The sequence below is a fragment of the Stegodyphus dumicola genome, chromosome X1 (genome assembly GCF_044657685.1).
Source record: "Stegodyphus dumicola isolate Sdum_Otavi_A_Nest chromosome X1, ASM4465768v1".
Lineage (NCBI taxonomy): Eukaryota > Metazoa > Arthropoda > Arachnida > Araneae > Eresidae > Stegodyphus > Stegodyphus dumicola.
In genome coordinates, this window is record NC_140780.1 from 261,737,261 (window position 1) to 261,751,543 (window position 14,283).

Genomic DNA, 14,283 nt, shown 5'->3' on the forward strand with positions numbered 1-14,283 from the left:
ATTAAATTAAAATGCTGTTTCATTCAAATCATCCCCATTCAGCATGTAGGTATATTTCTTAATGTAGTACAAAACTACTGAACAAGACACAACTTCATGTCTCATTGAAATACAAATGTGTACTAAGGTAAGTAGTTAATTTTAAGAAGTATGTAATGAAAAGATAATGATTCTTGAAAACTGCTGCATCATGAAATATGAATAAGCCATGCAAGATAAGAAATTGGTATAGCATCCTGCTAAAACGGGATGATGTTAAAACTATCATATCTGCACTTTGAAGTTGGGTCCTATTAATTTTATTAGAAATTTAATGTCAAATTATAAATAACACAGATTTGCAGCTTATAACAGCGCTTAGTATTCCAGAAGTACTGATTCATAATAGTATTAAGCATCGAATAAAGTAACAAAATTACGGGAACGTTTCCATAATAAGATATAACTACAAATATTTTATCGTAACCGAAACAATAATCCAAAGATTGACGTTATTGATTAACTGGGACAACATTTTATCGATAAAATATTATAAGTACAAAACATAAAGACAGGAAAATATTTATGAAAATTTGCTTTCATTTAATAAAATTTCGTAAAATATATACCAGATTTTACCTCAGAAATTTAATAACAACTGATTTTAACTTGTCATAATCATTGTATATAATTTAAATAATTCAACAGTTTATTTTTTCCTCTAAAATAAATTATTTTAAGCTGTCGTGAAGAAAATTTAATTTGCTTAAGAAAATCAATGACAGAAATAAATCTGTACAAAACTGAATACGCTCTTTAAAACAGAAAGCAATTAAGAGATGCTTGACGAGTTTTCAAACGGGGAGAAATCCTGATTAAGTAATTGAATTCATTGTGAATATTAAGAATATTTGGTTGTCAGATTAGTTCATCAAGTTACGAAGAAGGAAGTTTAAAGCTCTTAAAACGCAAATGCAATAATTTGAATTTCATTATAAGCATTGTTCAAAGCAGAGTTTTAGTTTTGCGTATTTTAATTACTTCATTTTCCAGAACAAGAGAAATTTTTAAAACTTCATCGCTGAAGTTTCTTTTAATAAACATACAAATGATTCCATTAAAACTACAACTCAACCTGACAAGGACATTACAGCTTATTACATTTATCATTACTATTATCAAGTTATTTTGTGTATTAATCGAATGTTTTATGTATAATTTTTTAAAAAAACTATAGTGTAATATCACCTTCTCAAAAGAAAAAAAAACTACATTTATTTATTTTTCATAAATCGTATTTGCATAATAAGAGTATTAGTATGTTGATATAATTATGTTACTTGCATACATATTTACTAAATTTATATGTGGATGTAACATACCAAATATATTTCTACATGCTTTTTTTTTCGGCTTAGCTTTTTTGATAACCACATTGACTATGCAACAATATTTTTTCAATGTATTACAAAAGGACATTTAATATGTGTTAGCTACTTTTGATTACACTCAAACCTGCATTATTATTAGAGAACTGCAATATAATAATAAATAAATAAATTTGAGGCAAATTAATTTCCAAATTTTAGAGAACATTTTTAGAAGTTTTGTTTTTCTGCAAGATTTTTAAATTTAAAGAAGATTTCATGCCTTGTTTACAAAATTCAAAATTATTTTCTATTGAATTCTTTTATTAAAGTTGCATATATACTCCTTGCATTATTCCCAAAGAGTATATAAATTCGCATTCATTAATTCAAACCGCATATAGCGTAGATTCTCGGATATAGATTAAGGTACTGTCTTAAACTTGTGACAGGGATCAATGCTCTGAGCTAGCAAATTATAGTCACCAAATGACTTTTCTATTGTCTAAGAGCAGGAAAGGAAGCCGCTGCTTAATCTTCGGCGTCGATCTCAACAGGTCATCTGGGAGAAGTATTGCTCTTTCTCATAACACAGGTCACTGACGTCCACTGTCTCGTTTCCCTGGTGGTCACACCTCAAAGGCGACGATGCTGGGTAGCGCACAACAGCTAAACCGCATTGTCCATGTGGATGTGGACCAAGCAATTGATTTCTTTTCCGAAATCGATTTATTCGCTTGGATTACGAAACAACACAAAAGACTTAAATAGCCAGTGTTTTGGGCCATTCTGTTGGGTGAAATTAAATGTTCAGCAACAGAATACAGAAATTTTGGGATTCTGGCATCTTTAGCTTGTTTTTTTACTTCTAAATCTGAACTATATTTATTGTTTTTTGGGTACTACAGGAAATGATAGATTCCCGAAAGTAAACTGCTTGGCTCATCAGCAGATAAGTGGAATTTCCTAAATAATGACAACTTAAAAACTCATTTTCGTGTTTTAGCATTGCTTTAAAAGTTTGAGTATGAAATCTTTAAATAATTTTAAGCCTAATATTCGCAAGCGAGTTTAAACATATAAAACTCGGTATATAGTATATGCCCTTTAGAAGATGCCGTGCTTCAGGGAAAGTTAATCATCTTTTTTAATGCCTAAGACAATAGTATTACAGCTCATATAATCAAATTATCACAGTTCATATTCTGTGATCTAATTAAGCATGAAAATAATCTCAGTATTAATTTGATTCTTTCACCGAATGATATCCTGCAGAGTGAAATCAAATCACTACAGTCCATAACCTGGGACTTAATTTCATGCGAGGAGTGAAATACGTTCTTGTTTAGAAGCTTAACTTGTTCAACCGAAAGGAGTATGTAATATTACTTAATTTCTCCTTAGGGCAAATCATCATATTCTACCATCGTTAGTTTTCGAGTAATGTAATTTTATCAGTTTATGGCTGAGGAGTGCCTCAAGAGTAATCACTAATAGATTATTTCATAGACCATGAAGTTGATGGGGATTATATGCAAAGCGAAGGATCTTCACAATAAGATTATCAACAACTAGACATAATTTAAATGTTTTTATTTTCACTCTTCAAGCATCTTCATACCACTTAATTAAGAAAATAATTTCTGCACTATTAAAGTAGAATGAAACAGCAAATAAAGTGTAAAAGTATAAGTTTCACAGTTTTGGGAGTGAAAAGTGGGGGAGACTGTATTTTTGAAATAAAATAAAAGTACACGAAAATCAAATTTAGTGGACATTGCTCATACTGATCATTGTTCATTTGTCTAAAATAATAATTACAATGTATTCAGATTTGAAGATGAATATGATTTCACTATTTAATGTATAAATATTTATGTTATTATTAAGAATATTAATAAAAATGTATAAAATGCATGTTTGACACTTAGTAACTAAAATAGGCAGTTTGGTTTTAAACATTTTAAACAATCTGACAAATGGAGAAGTTAGAAGTTAACAGCTTTTCCAAAATAAACAGTTGCACTGTGGTATAAACAAATGTTGTTTCAATCTCGTTTGCAAATATATATTTTGCCTTAATTTAGAAGTCAAACAACAGTATTCAGCGTAATATTTTTGTTGTTCGACTTCTAAATTAATATTTATTCGGCGTGTTATTGTATCTTATTATATTTTGCCTGCTTTACTTAACATAAAGAATTTTTAACTTCAGAACATATAGCATTTTCTGCTGGAATTATTTTAATATTTCTTCATTAATTTCGTAGATGCCACTTAAGAGTTAACACCAAACTGAAACAAAACTGCACGTCAAAGAGATTTAAGCTAAAGCAATTTTCCAATTAAGCTCTCCATATGATTATAAATCAAATGAAATTTGTTTTAACATTTGATTATCTAAGAAACAGTATAGTTAAAATATTAAAAATAGGCTAAAATGACATGCAGGTGGAGAACAATATCATCGGGTGCATTAAGTTTTATTCTTAAAGGCATAAATATTTATCGCCTAAAAATGTGCACATTTACTTTTAAGAGGTCAGTTTTCCTTGCACTTACTTTACCAGTACCAGGTTCTTAACCTTGTTGCATTTCAGTATTTTTGATAAGTACCAGTAATAGTGGTAAAAATATCATTGATCGATGGGAATATCTTGATCAATGATTTAAGTATTTTGCATTTCTACAGCATATAAAATTCCCACAGATAATTTTCCTTCACATTTTTAACGGTATTTTAACTGAATGCAGCGAGAAAAGGATCTGAATGAAACTTCAGTCAAGACAAAGAGGCCAAAACAAAAAGCACAAGACCCCTTTCTATGATTAGGAATTCAGAGAAGAAAATTTCGGTTAGTGAGACCAAAGCTATTGAATTTCCAGGTGTACTATCCATTTGATGCCCACAGCCCATAGCTAGATTTGGTTTATAATTATCTTTTAATAATCAAACCTAAAAATTCTTTTACTTACAGAGAGGGAAATTTCTATTGCAGATTTTTTTTGCCTCACAATTTGATCACGATCAGCTACTGATGCCGATTAAGATAGTAGTATCTGAGACACTTTAGGTACAGTATTCTTTCAAGGACTCTAACATACGTTTTTCTTCCTTCTTGACGGATGGATTGGATTTTTTAGACTATAGCAAAATAGTTGAGAGCTATCTATCTAAGAGGAGGGATGGCTTCATGGAGAACATTCCAAGGAAAACCGACTAATATTTACACACGCGAGGAAAACCAAGAAAACTCTCATACAGGCAGCTCGTTTGTTGGGATTTGAAGCCCGAATTGACTTATGTTTAACACTTTTACCGCTCAGCCGTTGACAAGCCCGGGTTTCACAAGGAAGAACAGGACTATGAGAAACTACAGAATGATTTTGCACTAGGCAATAATAATGCTATGACTAAACTGCGTAACTTGTGCGCATGCCGGGAGCATTTTAATGTTCTCAATGAAAAAATATGTAGCATATCTTTTATTTATGTCTTGTATTGTGGTATGTATTTTATTTTTATTGTAGTAGTATATATTTTATTTATGTATTGTATTGTATTGTATTGTATTGTCTTTTATTTATGTCTTATATTGCCATTTTGTATAAGTGCTAAGTAGCAACAACGATCTGGTATGGAAATTGTATGGAACGATTGTAAGGAAAACATAATATTGATTTTCTGACCCACTTCAAGCGTTAAATAATTTTAAATCGTGAATACTTAAAATATGCAATATAACTATTTCCTTACTTGTTAGTGCCTTTTAGGATTTACTTTATTGTTTAAGAAAAGTGTTTATAAAGGAAATTATTTTATTTGCGTTTTCAAAACGAATTTTATTTACTACCGATATTACCGGTGTCAGAGTTTATTATCAGAAATCAGTATTTTTGAAAACCCTTACAACAGTCAAAAATATATTCGAAAACATTCAGTCATCCAATGAACGGAAATGGAATTTTCTCAAAACTGTTTAAAATCTACAATAAAATAAACTCAACCCACCTGCATCCTAGAAAATATGATCCCAAAAGTAAAATATTAAAACAAAAAATAAAAAACCTGAACAATTCTTGTTTTGATAAATTTTTAATGTCTATCTTGAGCGTTCTCCAAAAAATATTGCGCGACAGCATAAAATGTTAGACTTCCTGCCTGAAGGAATGAAATGGTAAAATAGCTAGATGAGCTTGCAGAAGATTTGAATATTGAAATCTTATATATGTACTCCAATGACACGAGCGAAGATTGGAACCTACCGGGGAAAATATTTTTCCGATTTTATATTCGCTAGCTGTTTTTAAAGGTGTTTTTCGGATGTTGTTGCATTATGACTAGAAATTCAGAATAATTTATATTTTAAAATATTTCACGAACAGTGCATTCTAGATTAAAGGCGTAAAGAGGAAAAAAAAAGATACTTTTTCAAAACAAGCGTACATTTTCTCGAAAAAGATACAACAGTATGGGAAACTTGCAGAGATGCCTATGCATTTTTATTTCACCTTAATGTATAAAAAACATTTTTTTCCCCTTTTCGAAAGTTTTGCACCAGTGTTAGATTTCCAATCAGGCGATAAAGTTTCACTGATATAATTTTAACTCTAGTGAGAATAATTTGTTTTAGATCTAGTAGGTTTCTAATGCAATATATTAATGCGATATATGAGATAGACGGATTATTTCATAAAGACGAATATTTGTAAATAATGTGGAAATGTTTGATGTCATGACATTAAGATGTGAGTATTTATTTTGTGGGCAAGTAAGAAACTGACTTTGATTATTTCATGAATTTAATTTACCACAAGTATCTGCTGTTTAGCTACGCATCGCTGGACCTATCACGGATGCCTTCTTGGTGGCGACCAGTTTACCTGTTTTAAACATGGTCAACAATTTATAAATTTTGAACTGCAGTTATTAGCTTCAGTGGTTCGTAATCCTTCCTGTTCGGTATAGTGGATATCCTATCTCGTTGACATATCATTGGGCCCGGACTTGAATCCCGTAGATGGCTTGGGTTGTTGTAAGTGCTCCCATGGCCTGCGGGCTATGGGAGCACTTATAATATACAACGAGCCGAAAGTTCTCTCGGGCGGTTTTGGTGGTAGAAGAGAGGTCGAAGACCTTTGAAGCGATCTTCCGAAAGCGAAATTCTCCTAAAAATTGAGACGGAACAGGGCAAAGTCATACTGCCGACTGTACGGTTGTAGAGACATCAGGTGTTTTTTGAAGCAGGTGAGATGAAAAATGAGGAACACCTTCACCGGGAATCGAACCACGGACCTCTGGAATACGTGCCCAGCGGGCAGACCACTACACTATGAAGGCCTGATAAGAAGGTGGGAAAAATACCTTATAAAGTGACCATGCCAATGAAAAATAATAGGTAAATTAGCCTAACACAAGTAGAGTAACATGCAAGTTGGCTCTGAACTAATGTCGGCAGGACAAGCTTAATGGCAAGAATAACGCATCGCCACAGAACACTACTCTCAAGAGAATCAAAAATCAAATTAGCAACGTGCCCTTCAGCAGACAGAACACGCTCTAGTTCTATCCTCTGAAATCTTCCTTTAAATAGTATATCTCCTTTCTAACTCATTCGAATATCACGAGAACTAGAAATTTACGTTCTGGCGGGAAAATGGGGAAGAAGGAGGACACGAACGCAGTTTAATATAAAATAACTGGTTAATTACGACACCTTACATTTCTCACTAATAAGTACAAAGTATTTAAGTAGTAAGTTTCGTCAAAGTTTGACGAATCAAAGTAATTTCTGCATGGCAGAGAACATATTACTTAAAATACAAAATTAACCCTAATTCCCTCCCCCCAAACGCGTAGATTTTGAATAAAACTTTTTTAAATATTTATTTAAAACTTCTTGGGATATTTTTATTTAAAACCTGAACCCTGTCCTAAATGTAAAATATTTTTCCGTCTGAAGAACCGGGACATATGTCAGTCGCCTTTCGATTTCATAGACAGGGAAGTCCACGTTAGTCTAAAGTTAAGTCTTGCCTAATTTTATAATGTAGTATGTTGATAATGTTCGCTTTTTATTTAGAGATTAGTTAAAATTAACTACATCGCAATTGTATTTCATTGTCTATTCTAATTACTTGGAGGTCAACTTATACTGCTTTACAGCAGGAAGTTACCGATTTGCTGCGAAGAAGAGTGTTAGCTTTTTGTATACAGCTGTTACATAAGCTTGACAATAAAAGGTGTTCGCCAGAGGTAACTGTAAGCTTTGTTTCCATAAGTTTTGATACAAGATTTGTACTTCCAATTACAAAGATTCACCAGAGGCCGAGCGGTAAGATCTCTGAATACTCTTAGTTCCACCCAGGTTCAAATTCGGGAGAAAAAGCTAGATACATCGAAAATTTCTTGTTTTTTTCTTGTGAGTAAGGTGACTATGAATTTGTTTCCCTTAAAAAATCCTCCATGAACATACCCTTTCCTTAGGAAAGCAGCTGTCACATGCTTTATCGTATTCGAAGTAATGTAATACACTCAAGAAGTTGTTCAAATTAAGACAAAAAAATTCATAAAACAGGAATGGAAGTAGGAAGGTTTTGCAAACATGTAATCTTATATGATCTTCGCTGAGAAGCCCCAATTAGTAAAAGTTCAGTATTAATAAGTTAAATATAAAAGGTTCCATATATTTACGAGAAAATTTGAAGCGATATTATTAACTAATAATTCGGGTAACAGCTAAAAATTTATAATAATAATAATAATAATAATAATACCGTTTCATCTAAAATGGAATTTACTCACTTAAGCAAATTTGCTTTCTAGTATTTCTCTAAATTTGGCGCAAATTAGAATGAAATCTGTTACATATCGGACACTGAAAAGTGATGTAACTCAATAAATGTGTTATTTAATATCTTCGAATTTTGCACAGTAATTTTCATACATAACTTTTAAAACATAATGAGCATGTTACTAATTAAACTTTTTATTCTACAAAGACCATATGCAAAGTTAAATTTTGTACTGATGAGTTCTTTCTACCAGTAACCCTGAAACTGTTTTCATAAAATTCCCATCCTGTTTCGAAAAAGAGTTTAAGATGTAACTAAGATAAAAATTTCGCCATCTTTTTTGAACGCATCGCGCAGCTGCATTTTATTAAAGGCCACAGTGTTATCAGATAAGAGATATAATTATGGAGTAGAAAGTTGATTAATTTTTACTGCTGGATTTGTAGTATCTACTTGTAAAGACTACAAAAAATTAAAACTTACATTGTAGTAATATCTGCAGTTTTTTCTTTATATAAGTTTGCATATAATGCATTTTCTCCCTGAAAATATATTTCCAATCATTTTGTTCTCTTTTAATGGGTCATTTAAGTTATACGCGCAACATCGTACAAACAGGAAAAAACAATAATGAAAGTAATTCAATTTTAAAAAAGCTTCCAGTATATTTGAAGTCAGAGCTGAGGGTGAAAGCGGACATTATATGCTTTCTTTATAAAATAGATTCCCACTTATATAAAAAAGATGAAAATTTTCCTTATTTAAAAGATATAAAATTGTTTAAATTTTTACTTTTATATATTTTGAGTGCGGAAATAATAAAATACTTTTAGGCGTGTTTTTTTAAACTGAGCAGTCTTTAAACTTATTAAGAGGAGAAATCTACGTTTAAAAACTTTAACTGCGCCCGCAGCGAGAATCGAACCCAAGATCTTTCGGTTGCTAGATAGACTTGCCGACACCTGCATCGTAACACCCGCCGGTAAAATGTTTTTAATTCCTTACAAGGTCGTAAGTTAAAGCTTTCCTTCGTATTCTTCAGTAAATTTCGCATTTATATTTTAAATAAAACAAATACACAGTAAAGCAGCATGGTCAGTTATTAATTATTAGTTTAATGAGGAATTTCTTCACTTAAAATGTTAAGGTAAAAACGCGTAAAGAAATTAATGTCTTGAAGTATACTAAAAAATGCTACATGCTTAAATTGCGTTTAATACGATTTTACTAAATTAAAACATAAAGCAAGAATTACCTCCTCTGACATACTAGAACCTTTTTATTCGTCTTTCTGTAAATTTAGCTGCATCTGATTATTCTTTTGTGTATGTTTTCTCTGAACATTAATTAGTGCTAGAAACCATAAACTTACTAATATTAAGCTACCAGTTTACATAAAATCTGCATATCAACCTATTCTGAGTGGACCTTTGCACACTTACTTGGATGATCTTCCCAACATTCATCCATCGCTTCAAGAGATAGCAGAGAAAGACAGTATTCATTTACCGCTTCGTAATCTACACTAGCGTAATTCTTAGGATAGCCTATAGCTCCGATAAAAGGTTAAAACCACGATTAGCTATTATTGCAGCCCCAAGGACTTTTGACGGCCCAAATAAAGATAATCGATAGCACCTTCATTAAAATTTTCGTAAATATCTGAAATGTGCATCAGAGAAATATTTCAAGGCTTGAAAGTCTTCCTAAATATGGAACAAACGTTTATGTGTATTATTTGGAGTCTTATGATAAGAGTGACTTGAGTTGTTAACGCCTGCTTAATCGAAGCAGATAGCCGAGAGAGTCAAATTCTGCCAAGACACTTATCGACGTGATAAATTAAGCTAAACCAATGAAGCGAATGCGGAGGAAATACTTCTAATCTTAATAAAGGGTCTTTGAGGAGTTATATGAAATTAAAATAATTAACTCCACGCGCTGTTGTGGAATTGCATTCTGCAAAGTATGAGGCGGTTTATTTTAATTATAAAACAAAATAAAATTTTAATTCTAAATTAAAAAATGTTGTTATAAGATGGGATTAAAGTATAAGTGCTTTATCTTATCCTTAAAATTCTCTGTATATTCACTAGCTAAGGCAACTGATGTAGACTATTTATTCCTTCTATGACAAGTTAAATTCAAAACTGTTAAACATACTACTACAAAAGTAACAACTGTAAGTTTCAAAATTTAGATTCTTAAATACTGCAAATACCAAGTTTTTATTTTAATATTACGTAATTATTAATATTTTAACATATTATATTACTATGTTATACATATTTAAACTTATTTTACTTGATAAATATGTACCAGTTTTGAGTTCCCATATTTACTGTTATAAGTTTTCCTCGTAGCCTTTCGGTACAAGATTTTGAAATTTTTCAGGTATTCACATAATTCACATCCCATTCTCCTTCGTCAAAGTGTCCATAAATCGATCTTCCCTAAATTTTAAAATGGATTTGTTCACGTAGTGATCGTTTCTTTTTTACTGATTTATTTGCTGGTGGATTTTAAGGGTAGGCGCTCTGATTGATCAAAGCAGTAACAGTGAACTGCTGAGAACGGGAATATCGGATACTGTTGAAGATTCTGAAGATCATTGCATGTGGGAAGACAAATTGACTAGTGACGAAGATCATGACAATAGTGACGATGGCGACGACTTGCAAGCTACTGCAGACGACACAAACAACACTTCCACCAGCATTAAATAGTTTGAAGCCTAGGGAATAGCTGTGGATAACAATAAGAGCCGGAGAGATTCGAGATACAGGGAAGCAGAAAAGAAATAACTAGTTACATAATGTAATATTAATATTACTCCGTGTTCTTACTGTAATGTAAGTTTCTTTTAAGTAAATAATATTGTAAGAATTATTGATAGCTCATCCATGAATACTTTCCATTTGTTATATTCTCATTGTAAACTGCGTCCTTCAGAATCAAGGTATTCGCATAATTGTAAGCTCTTTGGTTTTCTTACGATGCAATTAGTGAATAAAGCGAAAAATACTCGAGTAAACAAGATATTTAAGGTTACAAAGGCCAATAGTTAAAGCCACTTGTAATTCGTGTCAGACGCGGCGTTTCGACGTAGTTGAGAAAGCTGGATGTGCGTAGGTTTTAAGTTTGACTTACATGTAACGTAAATACGAGAGGGTTTCATTTAAAGAGTTCCTATGAATGCACACCTCCCTGTAGAAAGATAGCCCTTAAGTGTTTTATCAAGACTCATTAACTAGTTCTCATACAGTCCTTTCCTTAGTAGCGTTATGTGAGAGGAGGAAATTGAGAAATTATAACACATTTGCTCTTGTGTCAGGATGTTGAGCCAGTTAACCTGAAACTCCTGTACTTGAGTGCTTCCATCTACTCAAACGTGTCTTTGAGAAATAATACATTGTTGCCATCCAACTGCATTTGCATTCAACTATTAATTATTTAACGTTTATTGCTATAGTAGCAGTATGTTTCAAATTGAAGTCTACTTCACAAGGATATTTCAAATAAATTTTAATGATAACGCTTTCTCCTAATTTATCATGCTTTATCATATTTGAGCTTCGATTGAAATGTATTTAAATAAAATTCAGTACTCCCTCTCGCTAAAAACTGTCATTATAATTTGACTTCTTAAATTTAAGTACTGTCTGGATGTAAATTCATATGTAAAAATGCTTTATTCTGGTCATATAAAGCGTGTAAATAGGAAACTGTCTCATATTTACGTTACATGTAAACGTAGTTTGTAAATTAATTATCCGAAACGGAAAATGAGAAAATAGATATACGACTAAATATGGAGTGTGCCAAGGAGAACTTACCGGTGGTCACAAAGCATTCATCAGATTGCATCCATTCACAGGAGTTACAAAATATAATCCTCTTACCTACTATTCATTCTTTGTCAACTATACGTGTTTTCTTACTTAATTCTACAGAAAGGCATCGATATTAACGAAATTGGTTAATTTTAACATTTGGAAAATCTGATGGAAAATTTGATATTAATTAAAATGAATTTCACCAAAATGTACTGATTTATTAATAATGATACAGAGTAAGAATTTTGTATACTAAATCACATGTTTACAAGAAACATTTCTTTAATTTGATAAAGCAAAGTCTACTTACTTTGAGCTTGAGCAAGCCATGCGATCAAACCCAGGCATACGCTCCCCAACGTAAGTGGGCGGAAAAGAAAAGAGGTTGATGACGTCATCCCTTACATCTTGCGGGACATGAGACACATCTCCTGTCGGAAGGAAATGTCATCAGCTTAGTCCGAAAAAAATAGAATAATAAAAAAAGAGAACATACCATTCAGCTCGGAAATCAAAAAGGCTTCGGCTCATGTTATACATCGTATGTTGTTAGTCATACATCATAACAACTGGATTAACTAGATAGAGTATACGATAAAAGATACAACTTACCCTCAAGCAAGTGTATGAAAAGGATTTAAACACCCAACTGCATTTATTTTTAATTAGAAAAAGAAATCTGACATGAGTAAGTTATTTGTAAATTATTCAGAGTGATTAGAGTTTTAAGCAGTGAAATTTTAAAATAATTATTTATACTACCTTTCCTCTTCAGATTATCTCAATGTTAGATTCCGATTCGCCGCGCTATTTTTTATTTCATCGACAATGGAATCACTACGAACTTTGTTTCTTTGGTCTTTAAACTTAAATGCTTTACTTTTGTTTTTTGATATTCATATGAAATATAACCAGAAAGTAAGAATCCCTTATCATGCTTGTATCTCTGGTTACAAGCAGATGATCTGTTCCAAGATGACTTCTTGAAAGATTTTCTGCCGAACCTTAGCTCGTATTTATGTTGCACATAAGTAAAACCACCAAAATCCATATAGCTAGTACATTTAGCCACCGATAACATAACCTCGTTCGAATTGCTAGTGATTTTCATGGCTTAGTTAATCTCCAGGGTCTAGGTAAGAAATAATTTCTCATAGAAATCTTTCTTGGTGAAACTACTCTGGAATCGGATCTTTTCATGTATGTACATACTTTCTCATAAAGAATTATGTACCTACATAAAGAAATCAAAAATAATTTCTTGAAAAGAAAAAATGTTTTAGTATCCGCCATATGTGATAAAAATTAACTTTTACAAAGGCTTTTATAAAGTTATAAACCCTATAACTCTCTCCTTGGTTTAAAGCTTATCTTGTACATTGTTACTTCACAACATGTTTAATTATAAATGAATTTTTATAACCTTAAATAAAAAATCAGTGTGTACACATGCAGAATCGCCTCTTAAGAACAAGCCACACTTTTTCAGCGAACTCCCTGCTCAATTTCTTAGCATACTGCTTATATATCACATACACCAGCCAGTCACTCTATTTGTTTTTAAACAGGATATTACATACAGTATACAGTACCATCTATTGGCAGTTTCCTTAACTGTTATACCCAGCTCCTTTTAAGTTAAATGAAATAATAACACCCCCAAATAATTATTTACTATTAAATCATCTACAAAATATCAAATAATGTAAAATTACTAAATTAAAAAGCTAAAAGCCCTATTGTGCTTATCTAAAAACTTATGCGCAGTGTTTACTAGAAATACAGCGGTATTCAAAAGTTCCCGAACTCTAACCGAAAAATGTCACACTTTTTATTTTACTGTTGGTTTATTTAGCTTAAGGCGAGCATTATTCATTCACGGAATTATAAAATTACAAGTTTGAATAAAAAGTATCCTTTTAGATGCTGAAACTGATCACCGTGTTTTTCAAAATACAAATCCATCTGATGATATATGTATCTCACCATTTTATTAAAACTGCTGGTTGGTTTAACACGCATGGTTGCTTGTGATATCGTTCTGTAGATCTTTCAGCTTCTAATGCGCTTCCGACGAAACAAAACTCTGTTCTTGTGTGAGACTCGTAGCGAACAAGCAGCAATATTTAAATATTTTCCATTGGTAGATTAAATGATATTTACAACGAAAGTGGAGTGGGGGACTTCTGAATCACAATGTATTAAACTGCAGTAATTTCCGACTTCCCATGTCATTCGACGATTTTTTAGTTCCCAGTTTGTTGCTTAAATTTATTCCATAATTTAAAAATGCTTCAGTTGCTTTG

General features: G+C 31.8%; 1 protein-coding gene across 1 annotated transcript in view; it reads right to left on the minus strand.

The window, feature by feature from the left end:
* Nucleotides 1–12,410, minus strand: part of LOC146993489 (fibroblast growth factor receptor-like 1) — a 42,157-nt gene extending 29,747 nt beyond the window's left edge. Inside the window, exon 1 of the mRNA XM_085808269.1 lies at nt 12,288–12,410. Within this exon, the coding sequence (XP_085664395.1) occupies nt 12,288–12,375 (88 nt within the window). The 5' untranslated portion in view covers nt 12,376–12,410. The remainder of the gene's footprint in view (nt 1–12,287) is intronic.
* Nucleotides 12,411–14,283: the final 1,873 nt, after the last annotated feature.